The 18,894-nt window shown below is 39.3% G+C and overlaps 1 protein-coding gene across 1 annotated transcript in view; it reads right to left on the bottom strand.

Moving 5' to 3' along the window:
• Positions 1 to 16,518, bottom strand: part of SLC4A4 (solute carrier family 4 member 4) — a 271,080-nt gene extending 254,562 nt beyond the window's left edge. Inside the window, exon 1 of the mRNA XM_058547242.1 lies at positions 16,446 to 16,518. Coding sequence (XP_058403225.1) covers positions 16,446 to 16,518 — 73 coding nt within the window. The remainder of the gene's footprint in view (positions 1 to 16,445) is intronic.
• Between the last annotated feature and the right edge of the window lie 2,376 nt (positions 16,519 to 18,894).

Raw genomic sequence — 18,894 nt, 5'->3', positions numbered from 1 at the left:
GAGGTTGGAAATTATTTTTAAACCCATCACTTTAAATATATTCTGTACCATATTAAATAATGGCAACTAAACAAAAGAAATGGCAGTTAAACTACATTAGTCATATTGATGTTACACAGAAAGATTTTTTAATATATTTTTACCCAAATCTGCACAGTACATTTGATAAATCATTTAAAAGATGGTTTATATGGGCTGATAGGATTTTAAGGTAAGATTTCTGGCTACAAAGTGTTGTTGTTGTCAACCTGATGAAAGAGGGAGATTCAGAGAGTGACTTCTCAAAGCCCACGGAGAGGAATGTACCTTCCCTTTGGGGACCTAATTAGAGTTGTCATCACCACAAAAACGGCACCATTTTATTCACATGGCGATCACAGGCCTTCTACCTGCCTTATGAGTGAGATTCTGCTTATCCCCATCTCTTCCAGCTCCTCCTCAGATGCTTTCTCCTCGCTCACTCTGTCACACACTTTCCCACAGGTGGGGGAGCTTCCAGATATGATGCTGCACTATGGAGCCCAGATACCAAGCAGAAATGTGGTTCCTTTCAAGACTTCCCAAATTTCAGGCATTTTTTAACCAGCTTTATTGAGGTATAATTCATGTGCTATAAAATTCACTTAAGGATACAATTCAATGATTTTTAGTATATTTACAGAGTTGTACAACCATCACTGTAACCTAATTTCAGAACATTTCCACCAACCCAAAAAGATCCCTCAAGCCCACTTGTGGTCACTCTCTGTTCCCTATCCCATCCCATACAACCACTCCTAGACATCTTCTTAGTATTCTCAGTGATAGCCTCTGGGAAGTTACAATTCTCTGGTACCCACACGGCTATGAACTTTTTGTGGGGATCCTTACAGCCCAGTAAAATAGAATACTCCTTGGATGAGAAAGTTATTACCTTCCAAGAACTACCAGAGGAAATCATGGCACTGAGCTGAGGAATTCAAAATGCAAAGCATCCTCCTTCTTCTCTCATCCATTACTGTTAACTAAATTTTCCTTTTCTGTCTTATGTTCAGACAGAGGAAAAAGCACATGGTCCCAAGGTTAAATAAACCTTTAGGAGCTCAGGGACAGGGCTTGTATTCCATCAATCACTTCTCAACCTCTTTCCATTTCAGCTTCTTTGCCCATGAGAAGAGAGCAAGACAGCCTCACTTTGGTGAGTGGGGGTAAGGCATGCTTTCTCAAGGTGATGACCAAATATTTCACAAGCTGTATACGTTAAGTAACAAAAATGCAAAAAGTAAAATGAGCTGGAGTAGAAGCATTCTAACCACCCCCACAGAATACCTGTCTTCAGGATCAACAGAAGCAGCATTACTGGTGAAAATATGCTATTGTTGATAAGAATATCATAGGTGGATCTCAATATTTATTTTCATTAAAATATCTTTACCTGTCTCAGAGATATGTCATGAAGATTGATGGCTATTTTTAAAATCACAACTCCCAAAACGACAGAAAGCTCTTAGGAAAGCCATAAGGGTGGAGGGTGTAGTATTATCTTACATGTAAAATGAAAACAAGAAACTTGATAGACAAGCTTTCCAATCCAGCAAGAGTCTACGAAATAGTAAGATGCTCAAAGAACCAGGGACAGTCATCTGCCTAACTTATAAGGGAGTTTTAGGCTCCAAAAAATCTTCTCTGCTAGAAATGTCAGTAAAAACTGCTTCCAAAGATAATGTAAAAAGAAGGAGCAAAAATTTTTTTAAATAGCAATAATGAATAAGGAAAAGGCGATTGTTTAAAATGTTATTAAAATAAAGGTTACATTCTTGCTACTCAAAATTTCATAAAGTAAATCTACTAGAATCCACATTTGACAGTATTCATTTAGGTTTGAGTCAAAGGGCATTCAGTCCTTGATCTGGCAGTGGCCTCAGTATCATGTGTTCAAATAAATATCCTGCATGCCTTTCTCTGACAGATGGTGCGAGTTCCCAACAAACTCTAAATGTCTTGGGAATATTTCACAATCCAGTCCAGAGCCAGTACTACTGGGAGGAAAACATGGTTTTCCTGGTTATCTCTGAATGTCAGAAACTATCGCTAGGTGATCCTTGTTTCCTCCCATCCTCACCTGCTCCACCCCAGTTGAAAGCAGAAGTACTGTGAATCTATCATGTCCAATTCTCCCAATTCCTAACATGTTTCTAAACTAACAGCATTGATAGTTGCTACTATGTTTTCAGGCCAACGGAGAACCCTCAGGCTTCGTAACTCTGTAGCCATTCAGGTTAAAGAGGCTTTCATAGATATCCACTTTGCTACCAAGGATGATTTAGGACTTTGTAGGATTAAAATTCATCAAACCAGAAAAAGGTTTTACACCAGCCAAACTAAAAATTCTGTGGACAACTAATAGGTGGTTAATAACATATGCCTCTATACCTCTATGTATAAGATAGATCAGACAGCTCCTTTAGGAAACATGTTGCTGTGTTTACTGTACATACAGACGATAGCAACCATTTATTGAATACTTAGAAATGTGCCAGGTTCTGGTAGGTCTCTTATATCTGTTACCTCATGCAATTCTCACAATTGCCCGAATCCAATACTGCTATTAAACCCATTGTGCAGTCAAAGAAACCAAGGTTCAGGGAAGTCAAGGATATTTTCACTAGCTAATTCATAAAATCCCACAGGAGAAATATGTCTCAGGTGCTAATATCAAGAATAGTGAGGGGCCAGCCCGGTGGCATAGCGGTTAAGTTCACGTGCTCCGCTTCAGCGGCCCAGGGTTTGCCGGTTTCGATCCTGGGTGCGGACCTACACACTGCTCATCAAGCCACGCTGAGGCAGTGTCCCATATAGAGCAACTAAAAGGATGTACAACTATGACATACAACTATCTACTGGGGCTTTGGGGAGAGAAAAGGAAAAAAGGAGGAAGATTGGCAACAGATGTTAGCCCAGGGCCAATCTTCCTCAAAAAAAAAAAAAAAACCTTAAGAGAAAAGAATAGTGAGTGTTTCATCACTGTTTTGGTGGTGTTTTGCTTGTTGGGTTTTTTTTTTTTATAATACACACTGTATTTATGCTATCAGTCTTATAACTGATTATGTTCCCCTCTTCATGTTGACTGCTAGAAACAGGAGAGACAAACTGCAGGCCAACCTATAGCAGGTAGATAGAGTTTTGTGACATGCATTTTATACACAAACCTCACTCTTCCAACTTTTCAACCATTATTTTCCCCTTCACACTAAACCTTTTCAGAATAAGCAGTATATAAATATTTTTTAAAACCTGAGATATCAGTATGGGGGTAGAGAATGGGGATGGCTGGAGGTGGCTATGGGGAAGGTAGATTCCTGGGCAAAGATTTTACCTGTCCTCTGGTGATCCTTTACCTAGGTCTAAATCTTTGCCCAGAAATCCACCTTCCCCCATAGCTACCCCCAGCCATCCCCAGTCTCCTATATACATCTCTAATTAAACACTGAGGGATGTTCTGAATTTAATTTTTATCCACATTGTTGCTCTTTCTATAACCGACTGAATTTCTGATCTCTCCAGTTCAAAGCAAAGATTCCACAACACTGGGCATTTTATATCATTCTTTCAGAACTAATCAGCAATATTCCCAAAATATAAGTTAAATACTGCCTTCCCTGGCTTATCTAAAGTAACCTGGTCTTATGCCAAGATGCCTAACCCATGTTGTAGCCATTGCCAGAGGGATGTAGGAGAGGGAAGCAAAGTTAAGAGACATTATTTTATGATTAAGAGATATTTCATTATTATGAAAAGAAAATTGTGATAGGAGAGGCAGAGAACCTGGATGAGTGACAGATTATAAAAAGATGCTGTAAAGACTTTACTTCTCGGACCAAAATAATCTCAAAGATTTTTCAGAAGCATGCATAAGAAACCTTAAACAGAATCATAGTATCAAGTCCAGACGCCACAGAGGTTGTGTGTTGGCACTTTATATAATAGAAATAGATCAGTATGCATAATCATAAACACTCTAATAAATGAAATACCAGTAACTTGTTAGCATATTACTCCCCAACGCTTAAGAGTGCCCACAAGCAGCTCTAATAAGATACAATCAAAGTAACATCGCTAATTAACTTGGGCATAAATACCAGCTCATGAAAATAAAACCCCCTTCAAAAGGCATGGTGTCATTTTGCAGTTCACCCGTGGTGAAATGTCTGCCTGAGGGACCACACTTCAAACATATACCTCTACTCAGGACAAAGGGTGATTTCTATTTTTGTATTTTGGATACGGGCAACTTTTCACATAGAAAAAATAATGCACGTGTTTATTAACAGATAATTACATGTTACATATGTAATTTATTCCTACATCATTTTGAATGCAGATGAGTAATCTATTTTAATATTAATGCTACCAATCACACTTAGGATCAGTCATGCAAGCAAATAAATAGTAAAACCGATGAAAAACAGGGAAATACTTTTCTTCCCACTGAACTGCAGGGGAGTTGTGTCAACTGAGAGCCTCCCAGAAATCCTTAAGGCGACCTGAGGTGCCCCAAGCAAAACTGATAAGAAATCTCGGTTTGTTACCTGGTGTTTACTGCGCACAGTACTTTTAATATTTAATATTTGATGATGATGATGATAATGTCTGGGCAAGAACAAACAGCACAGGAAAGGTCTCGAAGGGGAGTTGAGCTTATGGTTACTTAGCTAAACGCCTGTCCTTTAGCTCAGTAAACTTCTGTATCCGCCTTTTAAGTGCTCATTTTTAGCAAAATTGTTCTAACTATAGTCTTTAGGTAAAGGTAAGGACCTTAACACCACACACTGAAGTTAAGTTTCCACTGCAGTTTCCATTACCAACAGCTGATCACAGAGGTGGAAACTGACCAGCACTACAAAAATTCTGAATTAGTGAATATTTTTAAAGAAATACAACTTTATTATGTTCAGTGATCATCAATTATTTGAAAAGATCTAGACTAGAACAACCACTTAAAGGTACCATAGGAACCTACCTTAATGAATAAATAGGATTAAAAATCAGCTTATCTTTTATAAACTGCGGTTCCCGAAGTGCTTCACAATCTCTAAAAAGCTGATTCTCCAAAGTAATTTTAACTTTGCTGTAGCAAAACCTCTTTTATATTCATATTTATAAATATAAAATATAATCTATATTTGTATCTATATCTTTATATTTATATTGAGATTTATATATATGTATAATCTCTATATATAGGGACATACATAGAGATAGAGAGATAGGTATCATTTTTATGGACAAGCCAAATCAAACATGTCATGTGTCTCCCACACAGTGTGTGAGACACTGTGTAAAGTGTCTCCGACTGTGTCTGGTACACAAAGGTGTTCCATAAGTGTTGACCCTATTGCTCCCTTCCCTTTCCAAAGGGGCAAAAACAAAGCACTATTTCTCCTCATTCGCACCCCCATCGAGCCCTGATAATAATGTGAACACCCTCTGTTCTCCAGCAAAGGCACTCCAGAGCGCTCACCCTGAGCGGGACAAAATAGCCAACTTGAGATCAAGTCTAACCCGTCCCTCAGTCAGCTGTTTTAGTCACTATACAGTTTCACTGTTCAACAAAGGCAACACCTTCCACAACCTCAATCTTCCCTCATCCTGCCCAGAAGCTAGTGCCTGGCAATCTCCACCCACTCTGGGTAGAGCTTCCCGCGGAGCTTTCATCCAGCGAGTGCCGAACCCCAGCAACTGAGTCTGTTGGTCCTTTTCCTTGACTGAACAGAGAAGAGGGGAGCCAAAAGGCCTGGGAAGGCCAGTGCCAGGCAGGGCAGTGCTAAGAGTGAAGAGGAACCGCCCAACAGGGAGAGACGAACCCTCCACTCATCCTGACACCCCAGAACCCCGCAAGAACTGACGCATTTTACTTTGCAGTACACATGCAGTCAGACAAAATCCACCTGTGAGCCAAACACAGAGAACTGACAGTTTCCATTATTTTTCTGTGGTCACCATTTGCACAACTGAATGGCAAGCAGGGTTGGAAGAGAGAAAACAATGGCTAATCCAATGGTCATTGATAACTGGATTTGCAATTGCAGCCAGGGAGGCAGCTTAGAGAGACATATAAATGCACACATTCACACTCTCATTCTAACCACATTGTCCACCTCCAACTCTATTATGGCTTCCCTTTTAGCACTGGCCTAAGCCCTGCTTGGGCAATAGGAAGAAGGGTCTTTAGTTGCTATAGACAGATAATCCATCATATAGTTAATGCACTCATGGCTAATCAGGTATCAAATATTTAGTATTAGTTCACATAATTCCCTCCTCTCACACACCTGTGTAAAGGTAAAGGCGTTACGGATAATGCCATAGGGCTAAAACAATGACCAAGAACTAGGGGAAGTGCTACAAGAGACTTAAATTAGCCTAGTTAAGCCCAGTCCCAGGATCTTCATGACTATGGTTTTCCATATGCACCCAGAAAAGAAACAGCAGCACATAATCATACTTTTAGAGTTGAAATGACCTTAAACATCACCTGGTTCAACCTCTTCATTTACCAGTGAACCAACTAAAGCCAAATAGCCAGCTAATGAAATAGAGGCTGGGACTCTTGGTGCTCCTGGATATAGAAGGTTTCCTTCCCACCTTCCCACTACCATGGTACCAGCTCCCTGACCCCCACCCCCCCAACTTCTGCTGTCTGCAAAACACAGCCAAGAAAGGGGGGGGGAAAGGATTAGTCCTTTCAAGTTAGTAATTACCTAAAAGGAAAAAAAGGTCTCAGGAATTCTCTGAAAACATTTCTTTCTTATAATCACAGAATGACAAGTTTAAATCCACAACCCTTAGTACTATAAGCTGCCCCAGAATATGAAGATGTCCTAGCTGTGACATCTGTCCTCCCACTGATCACCTAGGGTCATTCCAACATTGAGGCCAGCCAGCCTTGTGTCTTCTTTCTCCCTCACCTTCTCAAAAGCTCTTCCAACACCTTTTTATTTTTCTCCTTTCAGTTCTTCCCACTTCCTGTTCTTCCAGATGTTTCTTCTAGTTCTCATCCATGTCTCTGTCTAAATTCCTTTCCTGCTCCAGAGGGAACAGACCTGAAGCACACTTTTTTGGAATGAGCATGCCCTGGGAAAGTCAGGAAGCCTGGGTCCTTGTCCTCATTATTCCAATTACTACCAATATTACCGCAAGCAATTGCTTTAACCTCTCCAAGGCTCATCTATCCATCTGTAACTTGAGAACACTGAGCTAAATTTTCTCTAACATCCTTGCTAGCTCTAAAGATTCTATAACAATTCTAAATGTTGTAATTGGTTAACTGTAAAGGAGCACATAGAGGGAAGGGCTAAAAGTTTTCTACCATTTCTCCAAGCCTCTTTCCAACTCCTGTAATGATAGCTTTCTCTCCGGGCACTGTTCAATCTACTCCAGTTTGACTCTTTCCTAACCATGCCACCCAAATCGCTAACAAAAGCCACCAATCACCTTCTTTCTGCCAAATCCGCTGCCTACTTTTCGATCCTCATCTACCTGACTCCAGGCAGCATTCAGCACTGTCACTCACTCACTCCTTACTGAAAGTGCTCTTCTCTTCGTCTCAGAGACACTCTTTCCTGGTTTTCCTTCGACTTGTATGACTGCTCCTTCTCAGTCTCCAAATGTTGGCACTTGCAGAGCCCAGTCCAGTCCCCTTCTGACTCTTTTCTCTCATCTTGGTGATGTCATTCATTCCTGTGGTTTTAAATGTTAGCTAGATGCTGAGAATTCCCAACTTATATCTCCATCCCTCTCCTTTATTTTTATCTCCAGCTTGTATACACAAGTGCCTGCTTTAGAGTTCTACTTGGATGTCTCACAGGTGCCTCAGACTCAGTATATTCAAAAAGCTGAACTCCTATCCTCCACCACTCTTCCTCCAGTGTTTCCCATCTTACAAAATAGCACATGAATCTCCCAAATTGTTCAGAGCAGAAATCTAGAAGCAATCACCCCCGTCCATCCATCTGTCCTCAGCAAGTTCTGGCAATTCAACTCATTTGTCTCCATCTCTTTTGTCCTCACTCTAGCTAGTCCAACCCAAAATCATCTCTCAGTTGAATCTTAACAACAATCTCTCCACTCTTATCTTTGCCCTTCTGGGATGCTCTCTCCAACCAGCAGCCAAAGAGACCTTTGTTTTAATTTCTTATTTTTTATTTATTTATTTTTTTGCTGAGGAAGATTTGCTCTGAGCTAACATCCACTGCCAATCTTCCTCTTCTTGTATGTGAGCTGCCACCACAGCATGGCCACTGACAGACGAGTGGTGTAGGTCTGCACCTGGGAACTGAACCCAGGCTACTGAAGTGGAGCACGCCAAACTTAACCACTAGGCTACCAGGGTTGGCCCCAAAGAGATCTTTTTTAAAATGCAAATTTTTTCCTGTCATTTCCCTCCTTAAACCTTTCAGCCATGGCTCCCCAGTGCACACTCAACAAAATCCTAAATTTTTAGCATAGCATAAAAGGTTATGAATTTTCTGAGTCCTACCCACCTCAGGTCACTCTCTCCCTGTTCAAATGGTCCAGCCACAATGGCCTTATTTCCAGTTCTCAAATAGGCCTATCCCTTTCTCACCTGTGGGCCTGCACCCATGCCTGCCTGTGAGGCTTCCCTCACAAGAAGGCTTCCCTTCTTGTCCTAGCTAACTCCTCTTCATCCTTTAGGTCTCAACTCAATGTCACTCTGTGGGAGATATATACCCTGGTCTCCATGTAAACTCACCCAGATGCATGATACACTTTCTAAATTATCATATCAACCAACCTTGTGCCCTTAAATAATGGTTTATTTGACTGAATATTAATTGTGGCCCTAATTGGAATATGTTGTCACATTCATGATACATCTGAGCTGTAAAAGCAACTTATTAGAGCTTATATCTGCAATTGTTCTTACCATTTTGATAAGCTTAAAGAGAAGGAAAAAAAAGCATTATCCATCAAAGTTAATAGGAAGAGTTAACATAGATACTAATCAACTAGTTTGCTGATTACCCAATATCAATATTATCTTTAGTCTGAAAGCACTCTGCAGTCACAGCAACCACTAGCAAGAAAGTGTTGAGCATAAAGATAAATCGCATGCAGGGACTATATCCAAGGGAGATAATATCTTAAATTTATAGGGTTCATTCTGGGGACTTCAAATTAGTTTACTTATACTCCTCGCAAAACTAAGAGATAGGGAAGCACAAATGCTATTTCTTTGTACAAAAAACTGAGATTCAGAAAGTAAATTGTCAGTGGCTTACTGCAAATATTGAAGTATTTTTCCGGTATTATCCAAGAATCCTTAGAGCTTCTCTGGTAGGTGGCTAAGGAGTTGGTTATTAACTGCACTTTGCCTGAAGGAAATGTGATTGGCCTCATGTCACCCAGAAAGGCAGGGCAGAGCCAGGAACAGAAATAGGTCCTGAGACTCCTGGTTCTCCAACCCACAGCACAGACTGAATAAAAGCACCTGAACAATCAGATACTGATTTAATTTGCCAAATACATGTATCCATTGGATTCAATTATGAGCTTTCATTCCACATCCAAGATATTTTCTTTATTTTCCAGTAGGGATAGAATTACTTGTTGAAAATTTAGTAATCAAATGGGGGCTGGGGTGGTGATTTAAGCAATCTATAAATGTGCAATCTGGCCCTCTAAAGCTAATATGTTGGCCAATATTACTAAAATTCAAAACCTATTTTTATTTCCAAAAGTTTTGGCCTGGTAAAGTTATTGAGCATTCCACTATGAAAAGAGTCAGTAAAATAAAGTCTCTGTTCTCTTTTCAAAGTCTACTGAGTACAAAGAAAGGTGAACGCATTGGATAAAGCACTTAGGATAGCTGCCTTCTAAGTCTAACTCTATGGAGAGGTAAAAACAATTAACCAGATTTAAAAGCTTTTGCAGCTATTCAGAGAAGGGAGTTATTTAAGTCACCTATACTGCTGATTCAATGGATGTCACTCATCACCCTCCCTATCTTCACCTTCATCCCACCCGGCAATCAGCAGCTTCAGGGGTACAACATTTGGAAGCTTCTGTGAACTCCTGTCATGGCAGGCTCTCACCTCAGTCCCCTCAATGCTATCAGTCATTCCCCCAATGATTCTGAATCTCGTGATGATAAAAAATGGGAAAATATTTAGCTCAGGTTTGAATACACAGTACTATTTCTATACTATTGCATAATCTCATTTAATTGGTATCTAAATTACATAATAGCCTAAACATAGATATAATGCTATATATTATATATATAGTATATTATATATACTATATTTTTTCATATAAAATATGTTTATATACATTGCATATACATATAATAGACCTTTCCCTCCTCAGTGGTGGAAAAATACTATACACTTAAATCTGTTTTCCAGAAGACGCAATTTTGCAGGCTTTATTAGGTCACGGGTACGCATTTCTATTTTATTCTGTATACAATTATAGTTAATATGCCTCTTCTTGAAAAAGGAGACAACTGAACAATCTAGGGGCAATGTGTATCAGAGCCATCTAACCATGAAAATCAGATCTTACACCCAGAGCTTAAAGGGAATCAGAATGAGTCTGAAGAGAAAGAGACAGTAGGCCTTGGGAAACTTCCCTTGACCATTCTAGCTTGTCTTTTCCAGTACAAGAAGCAATAGGTTAGTGAGGTTAGGAAGGCAAAGGTTAGATGTTGATAAAAATGAATTAAGCAAATAAAAAACATTTAGGTCAGTTAGAATTTTTGGAATGATAATAATCATTGAAAATTATCTGTGAGGCTGTATCAATCAGACAGAAAAAGAACAGAGGGAGGTATAGCATGAAGCACTCCTATTCCTAGTGCCAGGTACAGCAGCAACATCATTTCTGGTAATTATCAAAACAGTTCTATGGTGAGTGGCATGTTCTAGTATTCCCATTTTACTGAGCAAGAAACCCAAAATCCAAACTTCAAGTTGCTTCCTTCACTTATGCAATAATTCAGCAATAGAGAGAGTTTTAAACTTTTATTCCCAAACTGATGCTTAGCCACTCTACTTTAACAACACACAAATAAAACAAATGATAGAGGTTCCCAAAAATAAATATCATACAATACGTCTCAAAAATATAACCAATATAAAAATCTTCTAGAAAGGAACTCAATCTATACGCAAAATTGCCACAAGTATAGTATTTCAGAATTTCTGGATCCTTGCAAAACACAACCCGAGTACCAAGTTCAATTTTTTACGGCTTATTGTCATAGAAGAATATAGACACCCAGGATGGAAAGTGGCTTCAAAGAGGGCTTTAGCCCATCCTGTACTATAGGGAATTCTTTACAATTGGAAAACTCTGGGAAGGGATGTCTGATTCCAGTTTCAAAAACCTGAGGAATTATTATCAGATTTCCTTGAAGCTAAGAAAATATCCATATACAAATGCTTAACTTCACTGACACAGCAGGAGGTGTTAGACAGCTCCAAGCTAAGTGCTGCCTGCTCTAGGGCCTCTGGCGGGCTTTCAGCTGAGGCCACGAGGAGAAAGAAGCAGGGAGTTGGGAAAGGCCTGTATCGGCCTAACCTGCTCTGGGAAACCCAAGTTGCTATTCAAATATCAACCCTTAAACACCTCTCCACATTTCTTTAAAGTTCTCCAGTGTGTGGATACATTGTTTCTTTTAAGAAGGCTTTTCCTTCAGCAATATTTGCCCAAGTGTTTCCTCTGTACACACTGTTTCTGAGCAATTAGAGTGAACAGCAGAGAAGAGGTCAGCAAAATGCAACCGGACACTTACATCCAGCGCTCAGAATAGCCCCAGCCCCAACTTGGCCCCACCTTCCCACCCAATAGGTTTTCATTTACTCCTTCTTGGCAATTATGTTTTTAACATTGCAATTATTAACAAATGTCTACCAGACCCCACTTTTTCTTTAGAATACTACCTCCTCCAATACACATAAATATATTATCATAATATCCTCTAGTGAAAAATAAGTTTAAGTCACTATGATTTCATGTCTGAAAAATGTTGAAATCCTGACCTCCAAATAGACAAAAGCCACCATTTCATCACTCTAGTATCTCTCTTCAAAAGTAGAGGAGAAGAAGGAAAGAGAAGGCAGAAGTATTTTAGGCACTTCTTTTTCTTATCACTATAAATACGTAAACAATATAAACATGTCAATGATCTTTGCAAAATCAAATAGGAGTCATAGCAAGGATAGGATCATTAGAGACTGTATCATCTCACTTGACTAAGAGTACTAGGAGAACCAAATTTCTAACTAAAAATTTAAACAAAGATTTTAGAGGATTATATAAAGTGATTCTACATATGCTTTATTTAGTTTATATTATACATTCATTTATTAATTCTTTCTTTTAACAAATACTTAGTGGATGTCTACTCTGCTCCAGATCCTGTCCTACTTTTTCACTTTTATTTCCCCCAAAATAATCCTCCTGTAAATTCCACGCACTTTCAACAATACTCTCTCTCAATGTCCATCAGTAGACATGGGAATTTGTAGAATTATTCTTCCATTTGGACAGATGGGAGCGTACTTCCTTTTGGACTTGGTTTTGAATGGAAGAGGAAAACCACCACAATATATCATAATAGCTTTGAGAGCACTGATCAAACCTCAGAAACGGAGACAAGTTTCAGCCAATATTGTCCTGCTGTACTTTATGCTTCCTGGCTTGCTGGTTAGACTTGATGTTAAGAAAAAGCCCCTCCTCTTAAAGTCCGAGTTGCCAAGGCTTGCTAGGGAGTTACCTAGCCTTGCAGAGCCAAGGCCTTATCTCAAAGGATAAGGTGGAGTTTGCTCTTTTCCCCTATTGCGAAATATGAGAATATTAAGTAATCTGTTTATATCATACAGATCCAAAATCCTGGCTGACTTTTTAAAGGATAAAACATCCATAGCATTTCCTTCTGTTTGGAAAAAGCTACCTGGGACTCTTTTTTTCCTATCTCAACGTTGGTTCACCCAACAAAATTTGGCAATTTCCCATAAGTGTGTTTGAAATGAAAACTTAGTGTTGGTCCTCATGGCCAGCATTTCTGGGTCATTCTGGTAACATCAATTTGTCATTTACAGACCAATTCTGTGGAAGTGCCTGGACTGGAACTGGAATCTTTTGGTACAGAAACAAATATGATATCTGAGATGCTAAAAATTTAAATGAGTTTATCCACAGTAACCACTCTGTGCCAAAAATGTTCACTTTACAAAACCATACACAGTATAAGGTAACCAATGAAAGGATAGCTATCAAAGCTTCTCTTTATTCTAAAGATTCAAGTTGGCACTTGGTTTCCTTTTAAAAGAGTTATCTCTTTAAACCATTAACACAAATGTGCATGAGAGAAATTATGTGAAAATGAGGTTTGGGTCTTTAAATATATCCCACATAGATAAATTCATTATTTAAACAGAAGATGACTCCTCTTCTGACTCACTCTATTCTTAGTGAGTTTTGCAGTTGACGGTTTTCTATTGAGTTTTCAGAACGTGGATTAAGTGTCATGCCACCCACTAAGAGTAAAGTTGAACCAGGTGAACCGAGGGCGTGGTTGGCAGTCTCAGTCTCTCTCTCCTTTTCAGAACTACAGCATTAGGAAGAACTATGAGAGAGCATGTGGCTCTTCTTGCCTTCAGGCTGAGCTGAATCCAATCACCCCAAATTAGGTGACCCTAAGAATAATTTTAAAGTCATGAACATTTCAAAGTAACTAGAGCTACTGGACCTCTGTCACCCTAGTAATCGCTTAATAGGAGTGCATCTTATTGTGCAAATTACTTCTAAAAACCACACTTTTATTTTAAATTTACTTTTGCCAAGTGCGTTGCAATATACTTCAATCATGTTTATCCTGAAAGCAAGAGAAATAACTACTTGGATAAAAGGAAACACGTTTGATAACAGAAAGATAAGGTGTTCCAGCTCATTGCCCTTCGAATTTCTGATCATTAAAACTGAAGTACCTACTCCTACCATCAAAGTACCAGAAACTCAGCCACTTCAGAATAGAGATAGCAGTTTTGCTTTCCTTCACATACACCCTTCTCTATGCAACTGAAAATTTGAGATAGACTTATGTCCTTGAGGAAAACATTGCCATTCAAAATCCTTATTAGAGGTCTTGACAGTCAAGTCATCTCTTTCTTCATTCTCAACCACTGGGACCATGGATAAGCCATCAAACCTATGCCCATTTCAACTTCTTTACACTTTCACCTAGAGTTACTATAAAATTTAAGTGCTCCCATCCCCCCCAGATGAAGTCAGGTGAGAAAATGGGAGGGTCAATTGGGAAGGCACTGAATTAGAAATGAATAGTTCCTAATTGTAGTTTCAAGGCGTACTGTAGAGGAACGTGTACTATTGGACATTCACCACCAAATAATGACACCATAAGCAGCCATCCTCCAGGGGCTCAAGATTCAACAGCAGGCAACTAGCTAAACACGCCTTGAAAGAAATGGAATCAGTTGTTTCCAACCAACATGAAAGATAATCATTAAAATAGAAGTCTTATCAGAATAGGAAAATACACAAAATCCAGGTGGCACATTTAATCATCAGAAAGGCAAAATATTTTATCGATGTCTCTACCACCTCTTGTTGTCTTTTTTGTTCCTCCTTAAAGAAACCTGGCTACAGATTTATGTGCTATTCCTTGCATTGTTGTCTTAATTTTGCGCTTGAAAATCAAGGGAAATACTTCAGGAAATAAACTTCTTAGTCAAAGGTTTAAGAAACCCATGTACAATATCCTATTGCAGTAGGGGGCTGTCAATCGTACAGACCTTACAAACTCAAGTGATTTACATCTCCTGTGAACTTAGCTAGAACATTATTCTCAAGGAAAACACACACAAACACAAACACACACACACACACAGTACATCTCATTCCCAAGCTTTCTCACTGATTTTTCTACTTCAGTTGTCCTGAAACTATAGGATATTCACTCAATCCTATAATATGTCTTACATCCATATTTGCTATAACTTTAGGATTCTTATCTCCTCTTTGACACTGGGACAGTGACAGAGTCACCACAAGGGAGACTTAACATCATGGGTTACAAGAATCTTATGACAAAAGTTTTACTATTTTGCTTTCACTAACTTGACATTTTCCCACAGTCATGTTGTAAAAGTGCAAGGAACCTGTAAAACAATATGAAAGAAAATATTGTAGTTTCCTCTTTCCTAAGAAACTTGGGCATCAAATTCTTATTAGTCAGTCTCAAGAGCATAAATGCAGGAAATTGGGAGGTGGAGGGAGGGAACCAATCCTCCAACACTACATGGTCAGAAGAAACTTATTATGGAAACATGAGAAACAACATAATAGCCACACTATTCAAACATTCCAGGTGGCACAGGAGCATCACTTGCCTGCAACCTGGTATTGGGTCTGGTTAAAGAATCACTCCACAATATCCACCCTCTTTTTCCCAACCCCATCACCCCTCTGGTCCACGTTTTTGGTAGGCATTAAATATTTACCAAATGGCATCAATCAGACTAGAGTTTCCAAAACGCATATGAATGTTTCTCATGTGATTTTTAAAGGGTAGAATTTATGACATGGTCCGCCAGCAAGTTTTATTTAACTTTACGAGTACTGTCTATAACCCTGCTTATTTTTTAGACTCTCTTTATAACTATTAATAATATCTTGTATATCTGTGATACCTTCACATAATTACTTTAATGAATATTAAGCCCTGCCTTCTCACTATCAAATAAATAGTATTATTCCACATTATTGATAAGTCAAGAGACAAAAGGAGAAGGCACACTGAAAGCATCACAGGACCAGCTAAAATGCAACTCTTAATTGGTTTTTAACGGGCACTGGGAAACATTTGCAAAAGAGGTCCTGGAGATTTTTTAAGTAAAAAATGCTTGTTCATCTTTTCCAAACTGAGACTCATCCATAATTATCACTCTTTATATCCTCAGCCTAGACCCATTTTTCCTGCAGTAATGGTATCATTCTCCTTCTGTAACATCTGTTTCTCTACCCTGCAAGCTATAAGAAAGAATATTAGAAGATACTGCCAAATGCATTTATATAAATCTAGCAGCTTCCTTGAATTAGTCATTGGAAGGTGGTTAACATTATCTGGCAAAATATTTATTTTTAACAGAGAGGCACAGCTAACACAGGCACCTGCTTCAAAGTAAGACCCTTTCTCTTTTTTTAACCATGCAGGACCACACTGGTTCAGAGTCTGATGGTCCAGAGAAGTTCTTGAAATTACTTCCTGTGTTGAAGCAAAATGTGGAGATTAATGAAACTCCACAGAAAAGCTTTGGTTTTTAACTTCAAAAATATAAGACATATGAAATGCATGAGTGTTATTCTCTACAAAGACATATGTCTATGAATATACACTTCCCCAGACCCACACAGCTCACCTTCTACTTCTTCTTCATCACACACATGCTTAAGGAAGGAAGCCCCTCTGTCCAGGACAGCTTCATCCTCCATCCTATAGTAATAAAAAAGAAAAAAAGAATGCTCAGACTTCTCCTGGAGGGAGCCACCTGAAGCAGCCCAGCTTCTGGGCAGGTTAACCTGCAGGCTGCTGTTCATGTTAACAGGGCAGAGTCACTCTTCCTCTGGTGTCTGCTACTCCTTCACGCAGCTCCTCTCATCTGGTGCTTGAGAATATGCCGATCCCTCATAGCTTCAGTTCTAACCTTGAGAGGGCACCCACATGGACAGGTGAGAGAAAATCATCTCAGTCCTGTAGGCTGGATGTTGAGGGTTCTCCCCTCTGGGATTTGCAAAAAGAAGAAAAAAAAAAAGATGAAAGAAAAAAAATACCAAGAGAGGAAGTTTGGTGTGTCTGGAGTGCTCGTGATGATCGTTTGTGGAAATCCAGCTTCAGTGCTTAGCTCTTTAAACACCCACTGCATAAAAATGTATACCCTCACACACACACACATGCACACCCACCCACACACAGAGAGCGACAGGGAGTGAGGCTAGTGCACAGTGGGAGCCTAGCTTCCAGCCAGCCTCTTAATACCAGCACAGCCCAGTATTCTCTGTTGAGTGGCAAGCTTTGAGTCACATGTTGGCCTCACGGAAATCTGACATCTGAGGATTATCCAGCAACCCGGCTTCAGCAACAGTCACATATATATGCCACCCATTCATTCATTTTTCACATTCTTACCACACGTCTCTCTCTGTGTATATCTGTCCTGTTAACACTTCCCTGAAGGGCACAAAGTTCTTCATTTTGTAGCCACATTATGCTGTCCTCCTGCGTCCTTACATAATAGGATCTACTCTGCAATTTCATATGCTAAATAAGACCTCAGAATCCATCCAAGTAATGACAGCGTTTTTACAGCTTCCTGATGCCAAACATGCTTCTAGTTTATAGACTGAGTTAAGCTTTATTTCCATATTCTGTGACTCCTTTTCATTGCATTAACTTTGACATACAGAATTCTATGAACTCTATTTATAGTGAAAGCAGAGAGAAATCCCGAATTGCTCAAATGCTGCTTGTGCCGTACCGGTCTAGAAACAAAGAACTTTCTCTGGGGACAGCTGCTCTATGTCAGACCGTACACGAGCTCTGCCAGAGAACCAAATGTTCACTCTGTATACTATCCATGCAATTATAAGCTCAGGCATTGAATAGTGTAGGTCTGCTTTCCATATTGTCTGTATAACTTATTTTTGTGCTTCAGATATTTCTTACAATCTATGTGAATATGCACTGAATTCACATTTTCCTCCTTTCTATTTTAGGAGCATAGCCATCTCACAAAGCAACCATCTTAGCATAAAAAGTCAGAAATTGGGTGTCAGGTAGATCTGGGTTTAAAAAATCTAGTTCTACCACTTAGTATTTGTTATCACCTGGAGCAAAGTATTTAACTTTTTTGGCTCAGTTTTCCCATCTATAAAATTGGGGGTAATAATATCAACCTTGCAGGGTTGCTTTGAGATTCAAGTTAGGTAACATATGTGAAAGCACTGAGTTTTGTGCCTGGCACCTATCACATGTTCAATATAGGTAAGTTTCCTTCCTTTTTTTCCTTCTCTCTTTTTTGCCTTGACCTTTACTGGCAGACAACACCATTGAGAAACTAATTACCTTTGGACATTTGCAGAATATCTTCTTTCAGGGCTAGGGGCCTTGTATGCAATAGTTCATCCTGATACATATCTTTTTCCTTCTCTATACTCAAACTAAAAAATATAAAACTAAATGCAAATAGGATATGGATCAGCATCAAGATTACAGTAGAAAAGAAAATGCCTTGAAGACTTGAGAAATCAAGTCAGTTACCAGCCTCTCTGAGCCTCAGGTTCCCAGAAAGATTAAATGATACAGCATATTCACTGATTCAGCAAATATTTATTTAGTGCCTGCTATGTTCCTGGCACTCTTCAGAGGGAGGGGAATATATCCACGAATAAGACAGACAAAATTCCTAAGAAACTAAAAATAAACAGATAAACAAGGTAATCTTAGATAGCATTAAGTGTTTTGTAGAAAATAAAATGAGGCAGGGGGCTACTTAGCATAAGGTGGTTCAGATGAGGCTTCTGAGGAGGTGACATTTGAACAGAGACAAAAATGATAGGAAGGAACCAGGCACTTGAAAGGAACAGAAACAAGGTCACTGAGGCTGGACAGAGAGGCAGAAGGTCAACAGTAGTTGACAATACTGGAGGGAATCAGGGTCATGTGGGCCATGGTAAGCAGTCGGAATTTTAGGCGTTATGGGAGCCCCTGAAGAGTGTTAAGATGGAAAGTGACTTGAGCTGCTTTGCCTTTTTAAAGGATCACCCTGGCTGCTATGTGAAAAACGGATAGCCAGGGGACAAAAGAAACTA

The sequence above is a fragment of the Diceros bicornis genome, chromosome 8 (assembly GCF_020826845.1).
Source record: "Diceros bicornis minor isolate mBicDic1 chromosome 8, mDicBic1.mat.cur, whole genome shotgun sequence".
Lineage (NCBI taxonomy): Eukaryota > Metazoa > Chordata > Mammalia > Perissodactyla > Rhinocerotidae > Diceros > Diceros bicornis.
This window is presented reverse-complemented; position numbering and strand designations above follow the sequence as displayed.